The following is a 22,315-nucleotide window of genomic DNA, read 5'->3' on the forward strand; positions in this document are numbered from 1 at the left end:
GAGTATAAAAGTGCCATCTTGTAAGGTTTATGTTGGACCCCGAAGTTTGGTCATCTTTGTTGCCTTCAGATTATTGTATGTGATTTGCCACACGTCGACAGTCTAAAGCCATTCTATTTTGATACAGCTTTCTGTGAATCCTTCATAAACAGTGCATTTTATTGGGAAGGGAGGGAAACAATAATTAAAACACTATACCTTCAAAAGTTTTCCTCCTCATTCTCCCCTCTCACATAAAAGCTAATTTCTGAAAGTTATCTTAAGTTAGTACTGTGTGTGCATCTCTATTACTCTTTATTTCATGCAACTATGGAAAGTGCTACACTAGAAAATTATGTCATTTGTTACACTAATATATAATATTTAAGATAGGAACTAAATTTTTAATCTTGTCACATATGTATAATGCATTACCTAGATTACTTAGTAATATTACCAGACTGGCAGAACTGAACTATACAAACCAGGAGCTGCTAGCCATTAAAAAAATTAAAAAGCAGTACTTAAATTCCTGCTACATCCAGAGCACCTGTGCTTTTCTTATTCTTGTATCTTTCCCCACAATACTTATTCCTCTACCACACAGTAGTAATTTCAAAGACTCCAGGAAGAAACAGAACTGCAATTGAATTAAAATCTGCAAGATGTCAATGTAACAGAAGCAGGGTAGTGGATCACTTGTTCAAGGAGGAAGTTGTTGCAGTACTACTGCAAAGGGAAATACTGCATTGCAAAGTGGTAGGAAACTCATAATGCACTAATGTATAGCTTTCATCCACACAATGGATTTAGTGCACAGCTCATTTTATTCTTTCATCTTTTACATGTTCATTGCATTAAGCCCAAATACATGGTTGATCTCTATTCCTTGAGCAGGAACACAGGGAAAACATCTTCCCTCAATACTGTGCTGTTCCTGTTACATGAGAATGTTTTATTTTTCCCCAGCAGTAGACTTTGATATATCTGATCCAAACTTATATCCAAAAAATGTCAGTATTTTTCCAAGCTACTTGGAATCCAGATCAATATTCGGAAATCTCAGCAATCTTTCCTCAAATCCCAAATATTTGGGAATATGCAGGCCAGCATTTTAAAGGTCCAAACATCAGTTTTTGTTCTTTTGCAGGTTTCCTGGAAGGAGGGAGGCAGTGCTCAAAGGCAAATAAGATCAATAGGGGGAGTTTTGGATTTTCTGGCTTGACAGCCATCCTCTTGGCCTTGTGCTACCACACTGGCTCTTAGTTCTACTTGGCTTTTGTGGTTTGAGTTCTGTTAGGCTGGAAATAATGTCCCTCCCCTTGCTTCGGTTTGTTTGGGTGGATTCTCTTGTTTGACATTGAATGAGATTCTGCTAAGATTATCTGGTTTGATGTTGGTTCTACTGGGCTTGCTGGTGGTTTGCATTGGGAGACCTTCAGCTACTGGTTGCTTGCTCTTGTGTGTTTGGCTATTCTTAGTTCCAGAGAAAACGATATTTTTTTTCCACATAGAAAACAATGGAAGATTGTTGGAGGCTCCTCCTTTGGGGGTCCATAGAACCGGTACAATTACTTCGGGGGTCTTTAGGGGGCACGCATCACCAATTCTGCTGTGTTTAGTGTCCTTTGTTTTAAAAAGGCCACTGCAGCCCCCAGGTTCTCCAAAGGGAATAATAATGTCAGAATTTTTAACAAATGCATTTTTCCCCTGGTGCACATCTCGTTATATGCTCTTGTGTATATGGAAAAAGTGGTTTTTCTCCCATCTAAAATAGCCACCTTTTTCATATACTGTGCACAATGGTCTTGTATAAGGTACAGATGCCTACAGGACACCAAATTAATTCAAATTATTTATATGGGCAGTAGGTATGTACTAATCACACACTGATTTTTTTTTTTACTAAGTAGTGGGAATATGGCTACCCTAGGTACAAGCTGCTGCTGCAGGTTGGCTGCTGCAGGAACCTTTATAAAATTTATTTTCCCCTCCCAACACCCTGCTAAACTGGACACAAAATATACCGTACAACTTCTGTGGGAAAAAATGCCACCTCCTGGTAGAAAGTGATAGCACAGGACTGGTTTTGCTTTTATGTTTAAGGTTTTCTCTCATTTCAGACAGTATTTCTCCAAACACAGAAAATCCATGCATAAGGACAACTTCACTGGTACAGGGACAGAACATGATGACTGTTATGTGCAGAAGCTACATATGTGAAGTACTGCAAGGGTAGCTCTGCTTGGTATCATGGCAGAGTTTGGTTCTACCTCTGGGAGCACAGAGTAGATGGTTATGAGGCCTTTCTCTGGTGATGAGTGGACCTCATACTGTTTAGCTTGAAGCCTGGGAAAGGGAAGGCTGGTGTGGATGGAATCTGCGTGTGTGAAAGGCTCAAACCTAATAGCTTGTCAGTGAAAACCTATTAAAGAGAATTCAAACCTTACTTGTAAACCATAATTAATCTAAACTTACATGCCTCAGTCAGATGACTGCCTGGAATCCTGTGCTGCTGGTCCGTTCTTTAAAACCAATCTGTTAATAACTACTCTTTTGTTACTTGCATACAACTGCATCAGTGACCTCCATGCTCTTCTTGCTCCCCACAAAACCTGCCTGAGGGTAATGAATCCAAAGCCTTTATACCTGCTAAACTAAGAACACCTTATAACTGAGGGGAAGGTTCACAGTTCAAAACAAACCTGGTTTCCCAAAATCATAAGAGGCTGTGTCAGTCCTTTCAGTGGCTGGAAAAGGTCTGTCAGACTAAGCTTTGGGACTGGGCATGTAAGGAGCAGGGCTTGCTGCCTAGTCTTGGTTTCATCTTGACAAAGCAAAAGCATGGAAGTCATGCTCTTTATAGGTTTGTATGTGAGAAATATAAGAAATATTGGTTCCTAGTTTAAACAAAATTATTTTTTTCCTACATAGTAGCAACCCATTAGAGGATAACCATTAACAATTTAAATATTTCCAAGAAATACATCCTGTTGTATTATTTGTCCTACAGAACCATTCATCCTCATTATTTATAGCAAAATATCTTATTTCACTGTTACCAGACATATCTACATTGAAAACTTGTAGAACTTTTAGATGCCATATGAGGTTTCATTATGTACACTAAATAAGGGGGCTATTTTAACTTGTAAAACTGCCATAAAACATGTTTTTGGTATTAATTTCTATTCATGCATAGAAGCATCAATCTCTGATTTCTTCATTATTTGCTAGCAGGAAGAAGCTGCTCATTCTCCAGCTCTTCGTTTTCATACTCTATATCAATCAGCAGTGCAGATCCATCATTGCTCAGTGCAACTTTACCAGTGATAAGTTTGTTTAGTGTTTCAAAAGTGCCACACAGTTGCTTCACTTTGGGAACAGAAAAGATTTTTGCCAGAGGAACGTAGACAGTTTGTCCACTAATGAATGATTCTATATGTGGATTGTCAGCTTTGGTTAAAGAAGGATCTTCGACATCTTTCAGGAAACAAGTTGTCAGGAATGGACAGTCAGTTTCAACACTATCACACACTTTCTTGTATTTGGGTTTTCTATTGTCCAATAGTCTTCTTGCAATTATTTGTGATGTCCGCACAACTTCATTGACCACCGCAGCTTGCAAATACTTTTCATCTTTAAGGCTTGGATATACTGCTTTGAAAATCTTTTTAACATGTAAAGAAAACAATTACATATACTTAATGAGCTCATTTCAAGGATTCAAAGACCTTCACATACAGAAAAATTACTATTCATGCACAGTATTCTATGTTCTTATGAGGTCCATCAGTGGCTATTAGCCACAGTGTGTGTGTGTGTGTGGCCAATGTGTGACACAGAGTGCTGGACTGGATGGGCCACTGGCCTGATCCAACATGGCTTCTCTTATGTTCAAATTATGAATCATAGTTTCAAATCACCACCAAGCTAAAAAGAGACAATTGCTTTTAAACAAACATAAAAGCAAGTAGCAGAGAAAGACTCATTTACCTTCTTTCTACAGCTCCTGCAGAGAATGGCCTACAAACCTATGGTTTTCTGACAAGACCATCACTACCATAATCCTACCTGCTGCCAATTTTGCTCGGGTCATGATCCAGCCTTCTTGAGATGTTTATATTCTACTTCCCCACCCCCCTCCATCATTCCCACCTCTGTTTTATCCTCACAACAACCACTCTGTGAGATAGGTGAGGATAAGGGAGAGTGACTGGCCAAAGGTCACCAAACAAACCTCCATAACAGTGTGGATTCATTACTCTCTATAAAGCTACAGAACTAAATCTTCATGTTAAATCTAGGTAATGCTTCTGCAATCTGTCAGTAGACTCAATAGTTACCAGAGATAAGAATAAAATTGTCACTTCATTAAAAACTGCCTAATTTTTAAAATTATTAATTTCATTCCTATACTGCCCAAAGCCAAAGCTCTGAGCACTTTACAAATAAACAATACAAAAAAACATTAAAAAATTATTTAAGATAACAAACATTAAAAAATAGTAGACTTGATCCCAAAAGGTTGCCCCAAAGTGAAACGGGGGGGGGGGGAGAACCCCTGGCTAATTGTATCAGACCCCTGCTTAAGCAGGGAAGTCTTCAAAGGCCTCTGCAAACAGGGCTGTCTTTAACCTGGCACCATAAAGATGGCAAATTTATCACCAGGCAGGCCACAGCAGGGAGATTGTTCCAAAGATGGGGTGCAACCACCGAAAAGGCCCTTCCCCTAGTTGCCACCCAGAGGAAGGCTGCAGAGGTTCAAAATAGTGTCCAGGGAGACTGAGGTTGGAAGTGGCACTCCGACAGGTACTGTTGTCCAAAGCTGTGTAGCTGGATACTGAAGAGGCCTGCATATGGCCACATACCTTTCATGTGACATAGTAGCCAAGAGGAGGCATTCTGCTCATCCGAAGGTCAATTTGATAAAAAATCTGTGTGACACATGCATACAGTGAAATGTATTTCTGGATTATAAAATTTACCAGTTTGGGGAATAACTGAGAGAACCTGGCAGAGGTCTGTGAAGGCTAACTGGCTAAAAAAAACCTTCATTGGTGTCTGCAGTCCAGAGTCCATTTTAATTAGGATCAGAAGGAGACTATTCTCATTCAGTTAGAAACATTACAAGATTCATTCCAAGAAATACAAGATTATGATATAGAAGATCAGCAAGAATAAATTCTGTCTAAGATGTTGTATTCTGCTTTATCACATCATTTGACCTGCAGCAGATTGTGCTCATCAGGGTTCCAAGCTTCAAAGTCCAAGACAAGGTTTCTGGTCAGTAAGACCCCCCAAAAAGACAGCACCCAGGCTCATTCAAGCACAGGGCCAGTCAATAGCTAACACCTGAGGGCAGTGGCCTGTGGCCCTCCACAATGGTTAGCACAATAGCTTGTAGCAATGGCTTTACTACTTTACTGTTTCAAGTAATGTTGAAGGACACAAAAAATAAATGTAAGCTAAGTGACACAATTATCCTATCCTACAGTTGTCATCATACTAAAACTACAATTCATGTACAGTGTTGTCCACTCAATAACTGCTGACCACCAGTCTGAAGGCTTCTATCTGTTATCAAAGTAGTGTGCCTTGCAGAACATTTTCTTCCCATCTTTGTAATAATGGAACCAGGATTAGATGTCCATAAATACTGGTACCCTGGTGGACATTTTGAGGTTGGGACTGGGACTGCATCGTTTTAAGTGGTATCAGTGCTACCTGGAAGAGTTAAAAGTGTGACAGTGGTGCTAGAGGACTACTGTTTGGCCCCCTGACTGAAGTACCCACAAGGTTCCATCTTTTCCCCCCTACCTCTTTAACATCTACATCAAACCATTAGGTAAAACCATGCAGAGACTTCGGCTGGGTTGTTACCAACTTGCAGGTGATAGCTCTAGCACTTCCAGCATATTCCACTTCTAAAATATGGAAAAATTGTAAATATTTAAAAACATTTCTAGTATGACTTTTGGCTCTGTGTATAAGGGCTCTGTGTATCTGTGTCTAAGGTGTCACAAAGTCACAGCTCACTTAGAGCAACTCCGTAAGTTTTTCAAGGCAAGAGACATTCAGATGTGGTTTGCCGCTGCCTGCCTCTATGTAGCAACCCTGGATGTCCTTGGTGGTCTCCCATCCAACTCCTAACCAAGGTCAGCCCTGGTTGCTTTCAAGATCAGATCAGGCTAGCCTGGGCTATCCAGGTCAGGGCTATAAAAGTTCTAATGAATTGTAAATTGATATGTTATAATAATAACAATAAATTAGTGTTCAGTTTTTATTCAGGATGTGAATAATAAATAGAACATTTAAATAACTTATTTATAATCCACATTTGGTCAGGATTCAAATCAATCCACCAGGTAGCCAATATTTTAGATGACCAAAATGAAGTGCAAAAACTATTCTTAAGACACTGGCTATCATTTTAAATCCCCAAGTACCTCTCCATACTATTGGCTCATTGACTGTAAACACTTTTATTTGGAAGTAATGTTCAACAAATCAATGAAAACTTCCTTCCTAGTAATTTTTTTTTAACTTTGAGTGACTGGTCAGCCGTAAGGCCTTTTGGCATCAACAAAGCATAATCCCAAGAATTTTATTTCTTGTATCTTCTACCAATTCTATTGAATTTATTCCTCCCTGTATTATGCAGAATATAAACTTACAGTTTTATAAACATGTTCTTTGTATTTCTCAGCTGTCTCAGGTTCTCCGTTCTTTAGGTTCTTTCTCACAAATAAACCTATTTGTGTACAAAATCCAACATCATCTTTTTCAGGTGGCGGGGCTCCTAATCCAGTGAACTCTACTGTGTAGTCATAGCGAGTAGCAACATCAAAAGCCCTGTGTTTTTTGACAAAAGCATCCAAACAGTTAAAACAATGACGCTGTCCAAACAAACCTAGCTTGCTTATCAAGAATGCCTTAGTTGTGCTAGTATACTATTGTCTGTTCATGTTTATTAAATTATCATAAAAAGCAAGTGCTAGAATAAATGGGGTCAATGCAAGTAAAGCTACTGGAAAACCCCTGACATCACAAGCATCATGAGCAACTCCCAGCCACTATGCCTTAGCAAAGCCCGGCAAGAACACAAGAAAGCCCAAGCAGCTCTGGTAGAAGAGGCAATTGTTTGCTTTCTTGCCTGTATTGATGAGACAGTGGAAGATATGGTTGTGGCAGTGACTAGAAACTACATACAGTAAGCAGGTGGTTACTGTAAGCAGGTGGTTCCCCCCTCACCATCCATATAGGCAAGACAGCTGAGAAAACACCAAAGGACCAATATCAACACATAATGGTGATTAGGTATTCATTTATACTCTGCCTTTCTTTGCAACAGGGATCCAAAGTGGCTTATGTAGTTCTTTCTTCCTCTCAACAATCCAGTGACGCAGGTTAGGCTGAATGTGGCTGGTCCTGCAAGCTTCCACTCCTTATTCTAAGACCCATATTTGGAAAAGGCAAGCACTACAAATTATTCCCAGCTCCAGGCAGATCCCCGCTCCCCACCCTTGAGAAGCCTCAGCAAGATCCGGTGGCTTGGCGAGATCTGGCAGTGGGCGTGCTCAGAGCCAGGCTCTGAGCACATTCACTGCCATGCCCCTCCATCTCGCCCAGGCTTCCCAAGATTCAGAAAGACTGCACAGGGTCAAGGGGCAGCTGCTTTCGTGTTCCAAGGTCTGTAACAGATCCAGGGAACACAAAAGCAGCCAGGCAGCATCGATGGTCCATGGAGCCTGCGGAGAAGGCAGGCTCCAAGGAGCGCACATGCTGCGCATGAGGAGAGGGTGCGCCTTGTGGCACCCTAAGCCACCGCCTACTTGGCAACTCCCATGTGCCGGCCCTGTCTCCAGGATGCACAGCTGACTTGTTTTTATCAGCCAGTGAGCAAGAAAAAAGGCAAGGGTTTGAGAAATTAAATGCTGTCAGTAAGCTATGAAATGAGGTCTTCTAAGGTCTGTGTTGCATAATTATCTGTGTAACATATCAGAATTTATCACACTGCCAAAATGTAAGGCAGCATTTCATATTAATCACACAAAGCAACAATTTCTAAAATATTTTACTGCTTTTTACTAGGGATGGCTAACTGAGTAGTCATTTCATCAGTGGACTGGTCAAGTATTTTTAAATCATTAATTTTATTCAAACTACCATAAATGTAAATCATTAAGAAATCTGATATTTATACCAGGCAAGCCAGTAATTACAGGGGGCTTCTGGGAGTCCGACTTGTAGCAGAGGCCCCCCCAACTAGCCCCACGTCTCTCCCTCCACTCCTGCTCAGCTGAGCAAGATGGAAGAGCAAGAGGTGGCAGCATTCTCCCTGCTTCTTGCACCTCTCTTTCCCCTCTTCAGTCAAGCAAAAGGAGAAAACAAGATATGGTGGTTCTCCGTGCTTCTTGCAGCCGGCACCCCCTGAATTTTTAAAAAACTCCCTGACCTAGAAAATCCTGGCTACACCCTTGATGCCAGGGACTAGGGGAAGTACATGTGTGACCATCTCCAGCTCTGGGCATTATGGAACCCATGTCTTTGTACACATGTATTGCAGACTGATGTATTGCAGACTGATGTGGCATCTTCCCCATAAAAAAGAATGAGACAATTCCGCTAAAAAGGTTAAGAAATGACTAGACTGAAGGCATTTAAAGAGCAGTTGGCAATCAAAACATTGGTTGAAATGCCAATTTTGGCAAGCCCTGATCAAACAATTACTAAAATCTTTGGTAGGTAAGATGCCAAACTATGTTTCACTCTTGGCTAGCCCAAGAGAGTTGGGTGTCTGAAAGATACAGGAAGAAGCACTAGATGAGAGAGGGAAAGACTGAAAAGATAATCAAGGAAACTTGAGGATCTGTGAGGGAGAGTTATGCTAGAAACATGGACAAACATGGAGCGGGCTGATGGGAATCAGAGAACCAACAAGGGGCTTTGCAAGAGACAAAAAGAGACTCCATGTCAAAGCAATAAGGGAGGAAGAGTGTGGGGAATGTGGTGAGAGTGAGAGAAAAAGGGAGCGATTAAGGTGAAAGGGAGAAGGTAAGCCACACCCACCAGTCCTGAAGAGTTGACATTGTCTCCTAAATGGTGGAGGTAGGCTTAGATGAAAAACTTTAACTGAAGTATATATGGTTAAATCCCAAACCTTATATAACCTACAGTAATTTTCCTCAGTGTGTGTGTGGGGGGGGAGGGGGTCCTATGATAGTTTTTGCAGTCAGCTTAAATTTAGGAACTTCAGATTTCAAAGGAACACATTTTGTTTACTAGTATATGTTTGGGGCAAAAGCTGACTGTGACAGGTACAGATGAATTCAGTCATTATAATTAATTAATTCAAAAAGGATATTAGATTGTTCTCTCCGATATGTGATGGACAAAAGAATTAAACAGAGTTTAAAGACAATATTGCTTTGTCCTGCTCAGTTACAAATGTCTACTCTTATTTTTGTGGCCAGAATCTGAAATGATTGCAATGAGCCAGGATATTTGCCTTTAAGATTAATCTTCTTACAGAGGGTACCTAGAAAACTCACTCTGCATTTTAATAGTAGTACCTGAGAATTTATTTCCTCTAAGTCTGATCACAACTACATCTTCCCTGGCCTTTTGGCATCTGTACAATGGGTCTGAGATGGTGGGAGTGCCTTTACATGGCTCTTTTCCTACAATCTAGGTTATCACAAGGCACCTAAAATTACAAGTTTCAGCAATTCCCACCCTCTGGTGGCAGACCTATTAATCTACCTTAAATTATTTCTAGGGATCACAATTCCTCTGGAGCAGTGGGGGGGGGGAGTTTGGGATGCAGCAGAATAAAGCAATTAGGGAAGCTGCATGTTAATGGATGGAAGTCCTTCCTTCTGTAGAAATTTTAGGCAGAATCAGATACATCAACTTGTAAAGAACTGCTACCATTTCTAAGAATGCTAGGTAAGCCTTCTATACATGTGAGCAGTTGAAAGAAACTTATATTTAGCCTTTCTCTTGTATATCACAATGGGCCTAGAGTTTAATAATTTAAAGTAGAAGTGAAGTAAAAGCAATACTTAACACATCTGTTTTGAGATATCTGCAGTTATAGCAGGTGGCCAGAAAAAGTTTTTGCTTCTTAAAGCTAGGAGGTAAACAGCCACCAATTCTGTCCTTGGTAACAAATGACACCACAAGGGAACAGAAAAAGATAGAAAAGTTGACACCTTCAGAAAGGCATTGTCTTGAGAAATTATTTTGCACATGGTCAATTTGGTCATTAACTGACCTATTTAACTGGTCAATTGACCAAAACATTAGCCCTCCTTTCTGGAAGCCAGAAGCTTTATTAAATTTTGTACAATAAACTTACCAGTTTTGAAATTGTTCTCGATTCCATTCAAATTTATGGTCCGGATGTCTGAATAATGTTACAGTTGGAAGCAAAGGATTAAATTCTGAGTTTGGTGTGCTAATTACAATCATAGCTGGAGACATAAAACCAAATACCACCTCTGGAAATTTCTCCAACTCTTTTGCCTCCAGGTGTTCTATTCTGAAAGTATAAGTTAACAAAGCACCTTGAAATCCAGCCAGATCTTTTTATCTTCCTGAACGACTGAGTATAATCTTTAATAATGCAATTAAACCACACAGAAGTAGTTATTTTGAGTTGATATAAGAATACTTGCTGAGCATATACAGTTAATGCATGATCTGCTTCTATCATGAACATGAGCATATAAAGTTAATACATCATCTACACTTTCTATCATGAACATATGAAACTACTTAATACACAATACTGATCACTGGAGATGCAGGAGAGTGAGAAGAAATCACATAAAGCTACCTCATAGTGAGTCAATAAAGGTCAGTATTGCCTACAGGTCTCATGGAAAGAGCTTTAGTATCACATACTACCTGATCCTTTTAACTGGACATGTCAGGGATCAAACCTGGGACCTTCTGCATTCAAAGCAGATGCTCAACTCCTCAGCATCAGCATATACCCTATTTCTTACATCCATATTTTCCTTGAATGGTAGACCCTCCTTCTTTCACAATCCACATCTCTGCATCCTTTGCCCCCTAAGTACAGTGCCTGCATTAAACAGCAAGAATGTGCGTAGAATCTAACCTTCTGAACTTCATTGATTTTTGCAATGATGTAAAATATAACCTAAGAAGTTCATGTAAAAGGAGTATACCAAATCAACATTATTTATGAGTGGAAGCTTAAGAGTCAAGAAAAAGCAGTTTTCTAGAGATATGAAAAGCCCTTCACATTATAATGGTATTTTATCAGAATACTCACAGTTCAATACATGTTACCATATCGAAGCCCAACATACAGGGGTCTTTCTGAGCAACTGAACCCTGATAAAGGATAACAGTCAGGGGTCTTTCAGATGGCTGAAGATAGTCACCAGGAAGGGGATACAACATATGCCTAAGACCAAACATAAGTGTATGTAATGGAAAGATGTTCAAGGAGACAAGTTTTACCCTTCAAGAATCATCTGCGGTTATTGTCATCAAGAGTTGTAGACATACATAATGAGGGGGGGGGGGGAACCTGAACAAAGCACCACTTAAATTTTAGTATTTCTCCCCAAATCAGTAAAGTTCAAGGGCAACTAGATTAATAAGTGAGTCAGCTATGCATGTTCTACACACATTTAACATTTACTAATTCTCCTTAAATCTGGCAATAGCATATACCGTATATTGAAATAATGACTCAAAACTTTAACACATCAATATTTTAGTGGACTCAAGCTTTAGGATATGCAATAGTTGGCTGTGTAGGACAGTTTCCAATTTCACATGGCATGTTATCCTCAATCAGTACTAGACTAAACCAACTAGACTGAGAAAGTTAAGGCATTTTTAAGGTGGTTATACTTAGCACATTTCAAAGAGGTAAGAATATAAAGTGGAACAAATTTGAAAAGGTACATTGAATTGAATACTTTTATTGTAAAACTATGTTTTGCAATTACTTGTATGTATTCTGTATCTCAGTAAGTATATTTTCTCTTTTACATACAAAAAACACAATAACATTAAGAACATAAGAGAAGCCATGTTAGATCAGGCCAATGGCCCATCCAGTCCAACATTCTGTGTCACACAGCGACACTTTCTTCAATGGGACGCCCCCAATGGGAACAAAAAGCAGGATACACATGAATGAATAAATATTTGTTTGACACTCGGCACAAAGAATTTCTTGGGTGAGGAGTACAGTCCCAAGAATTTCATCCCAGCTGGGTGACAGAAAAACAACAACATCTTTCAATTAAGAACAGAAAGAAAAAAACCTAAAAGGAGTAATAAATATAAAGAAAATAAATAATGACAATCAAATTAATCCAATACAATTTCTGGGCATATCCCCAGCACAGCCATGAGGTATCCTAGAACCAGCACAGAACCAGCTATAGATCAGTTTTTGCCAGCCTGTGGGCTGGGACCCAAAACTGAGGTTCCAGGCCACCCTTCTCTAATGGCCACTCCTTTCTTTTGCATAATTTTTTCTCCCTTTGTCCTCCTTGTCAATTTCTCACATGCCTTTCACCTCCCTTCCTGACAATAATGAAGGGGAGAGAGATAGCTCTCTGGAAACTATTAACTTTACAGCTGGAAGGAGGGAAGAAAGGCTGGAGAGTTGGTGGGAGCTGTTCTGTGTGTGAAAAAGCAAGAGGAAATGAGGAGGATGCATATGTATACGTGGGCTTCAGCAGCCAGACTTCTTGCCCCCCGCCCCAACATCCCACTGCTCTCTACTTGCTGTGGGAGACGTACCACCCCAAGCCCCTCACTGCTACCTCTTTGCTACCGTCTGCCATCTTCACACCTCTCCTGCTCCCCTCCCCTCCTATAAAGCACCTCAAGCTCTACTCCAGCTCAGATGGCAGAAGAGATGGGAGGAGGGCTGTTCTCAGATGGCTGTCCTCAGGGAGAGCCTCGTCAACTCTCCACATGGAGGACTCTATTCTAACATCTTCTCTCCACAAATGATATGTTTATGGATGGATTTGACTGCTATAATGGAGACGTCCTAACTTCCCTAATAATGCAACTAGTAATGTATTGGTTGAATCTTTCCTCTTATTACAATCCAGACACAAACTCTAAACTTCAACCATTCCAAAAGTGGTTAAACGTTGCATAATGCTCAGTGTTAACCGGTTTTGAGCAAACAGTGGTTAAGTAGCATCTACCCTCCTGTGCATGGTAGATCTCTCCCAACAGTAAAAGAACTGAATCTCTTCTAATTTAGATGAAAACTAGAGTTTTCACAGCTTGTATTACACTAAGTATCTTGCAGCACACTGAGTTTGAAAAGTAAACCATTTTATGTGATTTACCTGCACTGATACTTCAGAAAAGAACATTCTGTCATATATGATTAATCCAATCAACTGCGCTATCTCAGTAAGCCAAATGTGACATCTGACTATCAAAGGTAGGTATATCCAATTTCCTATGCAGAATAATATTTCTGTAGAAATATCATGTGTAAACTGACTCCTAAAAGAACCAACCAGTGCTTGATTTGAGGCAAGGCTCTGACATTTACTTTTGAAACCAGGATCTGACCCTAGAACCAGAATTTTCCATGGCATACAGTAGTTGGTATTTTGCCTTCAGCACACATATACACATTTGATTGACAGAGAATGAAGTAAAATGTGTTCTGATAGTTTCTAGAGCAAGTTTCTTAGAATCTTAAAGGGGATCTCCATATGCAAAGGTCATGTAGTTTGTAATGCCACCTGCTTGGTGTTCATAGGGAACACACGTGCCCTTTATGCAATGTCCGTTGGATTCTCATAAACGTCTACTTGGTTACTACAGAAAATGGAATAATAAACTAGATGTTATCCAAGGTCATAGTTTGCCTAGGATGTCAATATCCTGGGCCAGTTATGGATAGATCACCATACCAAAAAGTTTGCTGTAGAGAGCATGTAGCAGAATGAATATGTTCGAAGTGCGAGGGATCACACAATATACTGCTTTGTCCACTTCCTGTGTGCCCTATTTTATGTCAAAGTTTTGAACTGGTGGCTCCATTTGCACTGACAGAAAATTTCGCCTCCAGAGTGTTTAATCTCTAAAACAGATTGTGCAATCCCCCAGAACACAAGTATTGAAGGTATTTCTCCAGAAAAGCCTCAACTGTTCTAACAGCTGCTTAAGTGAAACATACATACTTTAAATTACATCACCAACACCAAAGGATCTTAGCCAAGGAGTAATTCATCCCTTCTTAATGGAAGTTAATGATATCTTACTAACAAAATACTTCAGTGAGTGATGATTTTAAGTACTATATTCTGTGTGATTTAACCCAAGCAGATAGTTACCAGAGTCAACATCTGAATATTTAAAATTCTTCTCAGCTAGTTGAATCAGCATTTTCAAAATTTAAAGCAAAGACTAATGGCTGTGAAAAAAAGAGACTGAGAAGAACAATAAATTCTGGTGCTTCTCTCACCCTGCCCGCACACATGTACACACACTGCCAGTTCTAAGCCTTAAGAATGGTGCTATCAATCAGGAAACTTTAGAAAGGATTCTTGGTTCTTGCCAATCTGGTTCAAGAGGAAGACAATGAATATAAAACTTCTTTTACAACAGAAAATGTTTTTGTCCTTACATTTTTTCCTTCATCACATCCTCACTGATATCTAATCCAACAAGCATTTCAATGCAGTTCAAGAATTTCAGCTTCCACAGTAGCTTACAGTCAGCACATCCCAAGTCTGCCACCTATAAATTAGAATTTGGAATAGTGTTTTCTAGTATTATATTTAAAATGGGTGTGAGTCGCAGGTTATCACAGTCTGAGATAACAGTTTTATTAAGTAGTAATCAAAAAACATCTCAACTCAATCCAATGTGCAATGGTGCAGAGTTGAAAACAAATAAATACATGACTGATCTGCCTATACTAAAAATATACGAGACCTGAAGCAATACAATAAAAAACTCCATTGCTGTTGTTCTACATTAGCACTTTAAAAATAACTACCTCTCACTACAGCTTACATCTAAACATAAACTTCCAACTAGGCCATTATTAGTTATATGCACTGGCCCCCATTCCCTCCAATATGCAAAATTACATACACCTCAGAAAGCCTATTAGCCATATGACCCTCCCACCTGGTAAGAAGATAGGTTAATGGTTCTATATACATTAATGTAAGTAGAATGCACAATAATCTATTTTGTCATTCAGATTTTTTAAATAGAAAATTTACAGATTGGGTGCAAACAAGCCAGGCATTATGGATCAATAGAATGCATTGGGGGAAAAAGAATTACGGTATATCTACACTGCCGCTTAGTTACTGCTGGCAAAACCTCAGCAGATCAAAACAATTACATTTTTAAGTTGATATTTCTGGAATCCAGGCATTTCCAATCTGCCCACCCCCACCCCACCCCACCCCACCCAAATGCATGTCTGCTGAATACAATCTGGATCGGCCCATGGTGGTGGTTTTCTTTCTTTTTTGTATTTTGTGTGTGGCGTGCACAGGTGCACCTGGAAGTCATGGTTGACTTCTGGTGACCCCTAGTGGGGCTTGCCTTGGGCATCCCTGTATTCCATGGAGATATCCCATCCAAGCACTTAGCTTCTGAGATCTGATGAGATCAGGCTTGCCCTTGTTTATCCAGGTCAGGGAAGTAAGGATACTGCCATTTCTAAGCACAGTCTGGAAAAATGAGGGGGGGTGGTTCTGATAAAGAACTCCAGATCATAGGTAGCCATGCTACCGTCATATAATTTTGGCCTATTTTGTGAAATACTGAATTCAGCCACTTTAATGATCTTCAAATAGGATTTTGCTTATGGTAGTTACTTGCCCTCCAGCCATCAAGAAATATTACCAAATTTATTTCTGCTATCTTATCAGGGACTGCAGTTTTAAATATTTAGAATACAATTTCCTTTAGTGCAATCTGAACGTGTTTTGTATCCAGCAGCATCAAACCCATCTGAGCATACAACACACCTTCCATTCCATTTTAAGACAACAAGCTGCAGACTTTGGTCCCTTTTCACTGTGACCTAAAAGAATTCTCTCCCCCCCACCATACACACACTTCTTTTTTGTACTGAACAGTATGATTAAGAGTTCTTAAAACTCAAGAAGCTTGCACAACGTTTGGTAATATTTTGGTTGGTCTTTATCTTAACTATTACATGACATTAGATATTGGAATAGTGTCTTTAAGCAGACACTATGAGTGACCAGAAATCACCCCTACACTTGACAATATGCAAAAACTGTTTCTTGTTTAAGCAAAGTTTTTTACTGCCTGTCATGCCATTCCCCACTATACAATTCCTACAGGAACAGCAGCAAGACTGTGCCTCTAAGGAAACACAATCCCGAAGTCACTGAACTATAAACAAATATTTTCCAAAGAAATACATACCAACCTTTTTAGGTTGATGCTTGCTGACTAATTCTTTAACGAACTGGTAGCGTTGCTTCCATAGTGGTGGGGTAAATTTAATTGTCCTTACAAGTTCATCTTTTCTCAGCTTTTCATCCATAATCAACGCTAAAATCACAAAGAATAGTAATATTTCTTAAATACTAAGTTTACACCAAATGTGACCCAGCTCACACCACATAGTACACCCCATGCATTAAGCACTTTACTCCTCCCACTAGAAAAACTGTACCACTCCTGCATCAGACCCCTCTCCTGCAAAACCCAAATATCAGCCACAGGGCCCCTTTCAAGCCACTACGGAGGCCAGCAGGACTTTTTCTACAGAGGTGCTCTCAATATTGAACTCTATTTCCTAAGAAGTTTATCACACCTCCTTCGACTCGCAGAAGACCTTTTTATTATTACTCGTTTGGGAATGTGGGTGGATATGCATCAGCCAGCCAGCCAGCCAGCTTTTCTAGGCTATGATTGCTTTTGAACTTTTACTCATTTTTAACCTAGGAATTGACTTATAGATACCTCATATTTTAAATAATAGATCCGTTTGAATAAACTGCATACTTTTTTTTAAAAAAAAAAGAGCTACAGCGTAGCTATGCTGTATCGAAATTGTACTAACACAAGCGGCTTGAATTAGTCCGTAGAGACGCATGAAGAAGCATTAAAACGAGCTTTTAAAAAACAAACAAAAAAACCCTATCTTCCCATTATTTAAACTCGTAACTCCCTATATCTCAGCAATTTCCTTCCCCGCCACCACATACATCTTAGCCGCTAACCCCTTCCCAAACCCAGAATATCTGCCCCCAACCCCCCCCCCCCCCTTCTACCAGAAGGGTATTTGCCCGTTTCTTTACAATCAGTTGCCCCTTTGGGCTTGCTTATTTCTTTCCTGCTCACACCTGTATTGTTAACAGCGGGCAGCCGCTTCCCTGTCCCACCAGCAAAACTATTGCAACTAACCGGCTGCTTCCTCCAGTTCACTGCGCAGCTCCACGCCACGGCTCCCCGCAGGCCGTTGACTCCTCCCCCTTCTTCCGCTACCGCTAAGGGATTCTGCCTGCAGAAACTTAGTCTAGTCGACCAGCCATGGGACCTCTGTGGTTCCCGTCGCTCTGAAGCCAAAGCTTTGTTTATTCTTAGGAAACAGGGGATAGCCCTTCTTCTCCTACCACTATAAAGCAGCAGAGCCAAACCGAGCACTTTACGGTTCACCCCAAAAAGCCACACTGCTTAGTCAGAAGTCCTACAGCCTCATTGAGCCTACTCGCAAGGAAGATCCGCTCCCGAGGTTCGGCGGTTTTTTCCTTTCCACGCTCCCAACCGCCATTCCTCCAAGCTTTTAAAAGGCGCGTTATCCAGCTATCTTCGTGGCCACAATCTGATTGCCGTCTTTTCTTGACAGAGGTGCCACTAAAAATAATACAACTTGTATTTTTATTTTTCTAGCAGTGGCAAAGCGACTGACACTGCAGCTTTTATTCCCGCCAAGCTACAATAATGAGGCAACGCACCTCATGTACTCCTTGGTGCCTTGCAGCTGTTATGAAGAAAAATACAACGGGCTCTGGGCGAGTACCCGCCACCCTTGCTGTCTTCCCACTACCAACTGAAGGCATTGACTGCCCCACCCCAAGGGGAACTGCTCTCTGCCCTCTAGAGCAGGGGTGTCAAACTCATTTGTTATGAGGGCCAGATCTGACATAAATGAGACCTTGCTGGGCCAGGCCATGTCAGGCTGTGCCATATGTGTACCTATTTAAGATTAGGTAGCAGAGATGCAAACTTTATAAAGGATACAAAGATTTTTTTAAAAAAACAACCTTGAAATAAAACATGCTTAAAACATTAGCACTATTTGGTCTTAAAGCTGCTTTCTTTGTATTTCTCCCATGGGATCCAAGGAACTGGACAAAGGAAGCTCTGGCTGTTTCCTTTTTTCCTCAGGGGACCAGGATGGGGAGGAGCCTCAGACAATAGAAGGAATACAGGCTTGGCTCACTAGCTCTGCTGTGCAATTGAGAGAGCCTGGCAAAACAAACTTTTGGGAGGAGCCTCAGACAATGAAGAAAACAGTTTTACTCTGTAGCTTCTGTGTGATTGAGCAAGCCTTGCAAAATAAGCTGTTATGCAGAAGGAAGCAAGAGAGAGGGAGAAGGAAGCAGATGACAGCCAGTTGTTTAGGAGCCCCCGAGGCCGCATGTTTGACACCCCTGATCTAGAGAACAATTGTAAATCTGAGTTATCGCCAGCGTTTCCCCAGGAGGAAATGACATTACAGCTGTCTGAGGTCCTACCCCTCCTCAAACCCCACCCTTTCCAGGCCTGACCCCTTAAATCTCCAGGAATTTTCTAACCTGGAGTTGGCAACCCTATCTCTTTCCCTTTATGAAGAGAGAACTCTGACTTCAGGTTTCCATTGCCTTCCCCCTCTGCAGCCTCTGCATAGGAAAATGACAGTCTTCCTTCACTGTGTGTGGGGGGACCAAAACATACATCATTCCCCTCTCCCGCAGATGATCTGAACAACCCTGTGAGGCAGGTTAGGCTGGAAGTGTGTGACTGGTCCAAAATCACCCAGTCAGCTTCCACAGCAAGAGTCTGAGTCTGGCAGACCCCACTCTGAAGCCTTAACTCCTATGCCCTCCTCAAACTCCACCAAAGAATCTCCAGGAATTCCCCATCAACCTGAAAAGGTACCACTAAAGGCTTCTGGGCAAGGTACCACTAAAGGCTTCCAACCCACCCAAGTGAAGGCATTGACTCTTCCCCCTCCCCACCTCAAGGGGAGCTGATCTCTGCCATCTGGATAGCAGTTATAATTCTGCGTGATCTCAATACCTCACCTGGAGATTGGAAACAGTGGTTCCCAGGAGGAAAGGCCTCTCTCTCAGAGGCCTGTATTGATACTTTAGGAATTTCCCACCAACCTGGAAAGGCAGAACCAAAGGCCTCTGGGCGAGTGCCCTCCCGACCTTGCTATCTTCCCACACACCCAAGTGAAGGTATTGACTCCCCCATCACCACAAGGGAAGCTCATCTCTGCCATCTGGAATTTTCTAACCTGGAGTTGGCAACCCTGCAGCCTGTAGATAGGAAAAGAACACTTTCTTCACAGTGAGGGGGGGGGACCAAAGCAGCTGACATAATTTTCCTCATTCCTCTCCCCCTTTTGATCTGAACAACAACTCTGTGAGGCTTTCTTATCTCCTTCTCAGGCAACCACCCTGAGGCAAGGCTGAGGGAAGGAGGGAGAGCGGAGTAAAAGACAGTAAAGGTGGGACAGCCATACCCTCTGAGGCAGTGCCAGGCTCCCTGGCTATTGCAGTGGCCTTTGGAGGCTGTGTGTGCTAGGAGGCCATCTGTGTGGGCTGTAGACCTTTCTGAGTCTGGTTGACAGAGAGTAGCTGGAGATGCGGCTGTCTCTAAGGGAAGACTGCTTCTGGCAATTTGTTCAACATCCCTGGGCCTGCGGGAGGCAGGGGCAAGGGAGTCAGCCAATGGGAGGCCAGAGATGGGTGACCAACGTGTGATGGGCCATTAGTGTGTTCCCACAGTAACTGCCAGAAATAAGGTTGGTTGCGTTTTACTGACAGAATCAGCTTTGCTGGCTGGCAACAGCCACCTGGGCGGGAGAGAGGAGCAGACTCAACCAATGACATGAGGTAATCTTGACTGATAGTTTGACAGGCTAAAGGCTTGTGCTGTAGTCCCACTGGGCTCCAATTAATCAGGATAGACAGATTTGCTACCACGCCAGGAGAATTATTTAGATACTTCTAATGCAGGGGTCCCCAAACCCCGGTCCATGGACAGGTACCAGTCCGTGGCCTGTTAGCAACCGGGCCGTGAGTTGTATAATTATTCCATTATATATTACAATGTAGTAATAATAATAATAATAATACAACATTGGATTTATATCCTGCCCTGCACTATGAATTTCAGAGTCTCAGAGCAGCCTTTACCTTCCTCTGCCACAGCAGACACCCTGTGAGGTCGGTGGGGCTGAGAGAATTCTCCCAGAAGTTGCCCCTTCAAGAACAACTCCTGCAAGAGCTATGGCTGACCCAAGACCATTTCTGCAGCTGCAAGTGGAGTGAGGAATCAAATCCGGTTCTCCCAGGTAAGAGTCCACACACTTAATCACCACACCAAACTAATAATAATAATAATAATAATTTTTTAAATTTATATCCCGCCCTCCCCGCCAAAGCAGGCTCAGGGCGGCTTACATGGCATAAAATGCAGACATTACAATAATACAATAATAAAAATACACTAATTACATAACAGTTATATATTGTTCAATTAAATGTACTGTTACATTAAAACCATCTAATTAAAACCATCAAATTTTAAACCAACAAATTAATTCAGTGCTACATTCTCGATGTTACTCATCTTGACACAATTTTACGTGATGACGGTACAATACATTCCACATTAAGAAATAAAGTGCATAATTCTACCATCCCGAAACCATTGCCCTTCCTAGTCCATGGAAAAACTGTCTTCCACAAAACTGGTCCCTGGTGCCAAAAAGGTTGGGGACCACTTCTCTAATGTATGTTAGAGTTGCCAACCTCCGGTGGCTGATGATCTCCTGCTATAACAATTGCTCTCCAAATGATCAAGATCAGTTCCTTTGGAGAAACTGGCCGCTCTGGAAGGTACACTCTATGGCTGAGGTCCCTCCCCAGGCTGCACTCCAAAATCTCCCATATTTCCCAGAATTGGTAACCCTATTATATGTTCAATTTCCATTTAAACTTTAAATTTTTTATTAATTTTTCAACTATAACCAACAACCTTAATACACTCTAAACAACAAAACAATTACAATAAAGTACATAGCTTATCTTCATGGCATAAGTACTATTGAATCTAAGCAGAGCACCACTACCGTTTTCTATCCTTTCACAGTGTTGCATATGTCATCCATATTTCTAATACATTATCATTCATTATATAACATAGGATTTGGGAAAAAATTCTTCAATAGTATGAGAAAGTAATATATTTCTTTGGAATATGCTTTTCAAAGTCTTCATCTGAGTTTATATATTTAAAAAAGGGGAACCATTTCTCAACAAAATTATTGTTCTTCTGTTGTATATCAAATACCCTTATTTGTATGGCTAATTTGTCTAAAGCTGCTACTTCCCATACTTTGGACATCCATTGCAGTTTGTTGGGAGACACATCTCGTTTCCAATATTGGGCAATCAAAAGTTTGGCCGCCATCAAAAGAAGAGTTGCCAGTTCTTTTTTCAATGGAGAAAGTTTTATATTGGGCCAATAGTTTAAAAGAAAGGATTCTGGAGTAAAAGGAATAGCACCCTCAATAATGTTATCTATTATGGGTTTAATTTCTTTCCAGAATTTGTTGACTTCTGGGCATAGCCACCAACAATGTAAAAATGACCCTTCCTGCTTACATTTCTTCCAGCACTCAGGGGTAGGCTTTATACGTGATAAAAAGAGTTTTTTAGGTGTCAAATACCACCTGGAAAAAAGTTTATAGTTTTGGAGTTTCAAATTTAATGAATATGTGTTATAAAGTGGAGATTCCCAAATGGTCTGCCATTGTTCTAAAGTAAATGATATGCCACAATCTTTCTCCCATGCTTTCTGCTGGCTTGTGGTTTCAGACCAATCTTTGGTATTAAGGAGGTTATAAATAGTGGATGTTAAAGCTTTAGCTTGTGTTGGATTCCTTCTTAACAGCTTTTCAAATGTTGTTAATGGCCTATCAATTACATCTGTAATTCTAGGATTATGTAAGATATAATGCAGTTGTTGGTATTGGAACCATGGGATCAATATTTTGTACTGAGTTTCCAATTGTGTTTTC

At 40.8% G+C, this 22,315-nt stretch overlaps 1 protein-coding gene across 2 annotated transcripts; it reads right to left on the reverse strand.

Annotated features, from left to right (window-relative positions):
• Window positions 1–787: 787 nt before the first annotated feature.
• HENMT1 (HEN methyltransferase 1) lies at window positions 788–17,947 on the reverse strand. Of its 2 annotated transcripts, none has more exons than XM_060232314.1 (7): window positions 17,674–17,947; window positions 16,439–16,563; window positions 14,642–14,754; window positions 11,288–11,422; window positions 10,343–10,525; window positions 6,657–6,834; window positions 788–3,649 (listed from the first exon to the last, which is right to left on the reverse strand). In XM_060232314.1, exons 2-7 carry the CDS (start codon window positions 16,553–16,555, stop codon window positions 3,206–3,208), a joined length of 1,170 nt encoding a protein of 389 aa, XP_060088297.1. In that variant the 5' UTR covers window positions 16,556–16,563; window positions 17,674–17,947; the 3' UTR covers window positions 788–3,205. The 2 variants fall into 2 exon arrangements, with proteins under 2 accessions (XP_060088297.1, XP_060088296.1); XM_060232313.1 differs by lacking the exon at window positions 17,674–17,947 and adding an exon at window positions 17,361–17,465.
• Window positions 17,948–22,315: the final 4,368 nt, after the last annotated feature.

Source organism: Heteronotia binoei, chromosome 2, assembly GCF_032191835.1.
Source record: "Heteronotia binoei isolate CCM8104 ecotype False Entrance Well chromosome 2, APGP_CSIRO_Hbin_v1, whole genome shotgun sequence".
NCBI classification, from domain to species: domain Eukaryota; kingdom Metazoa; phylum Chordata; class Lepidosauria; order Squamata; family Gekkonidae; genus Heteronotia; species Heteronotia binoei.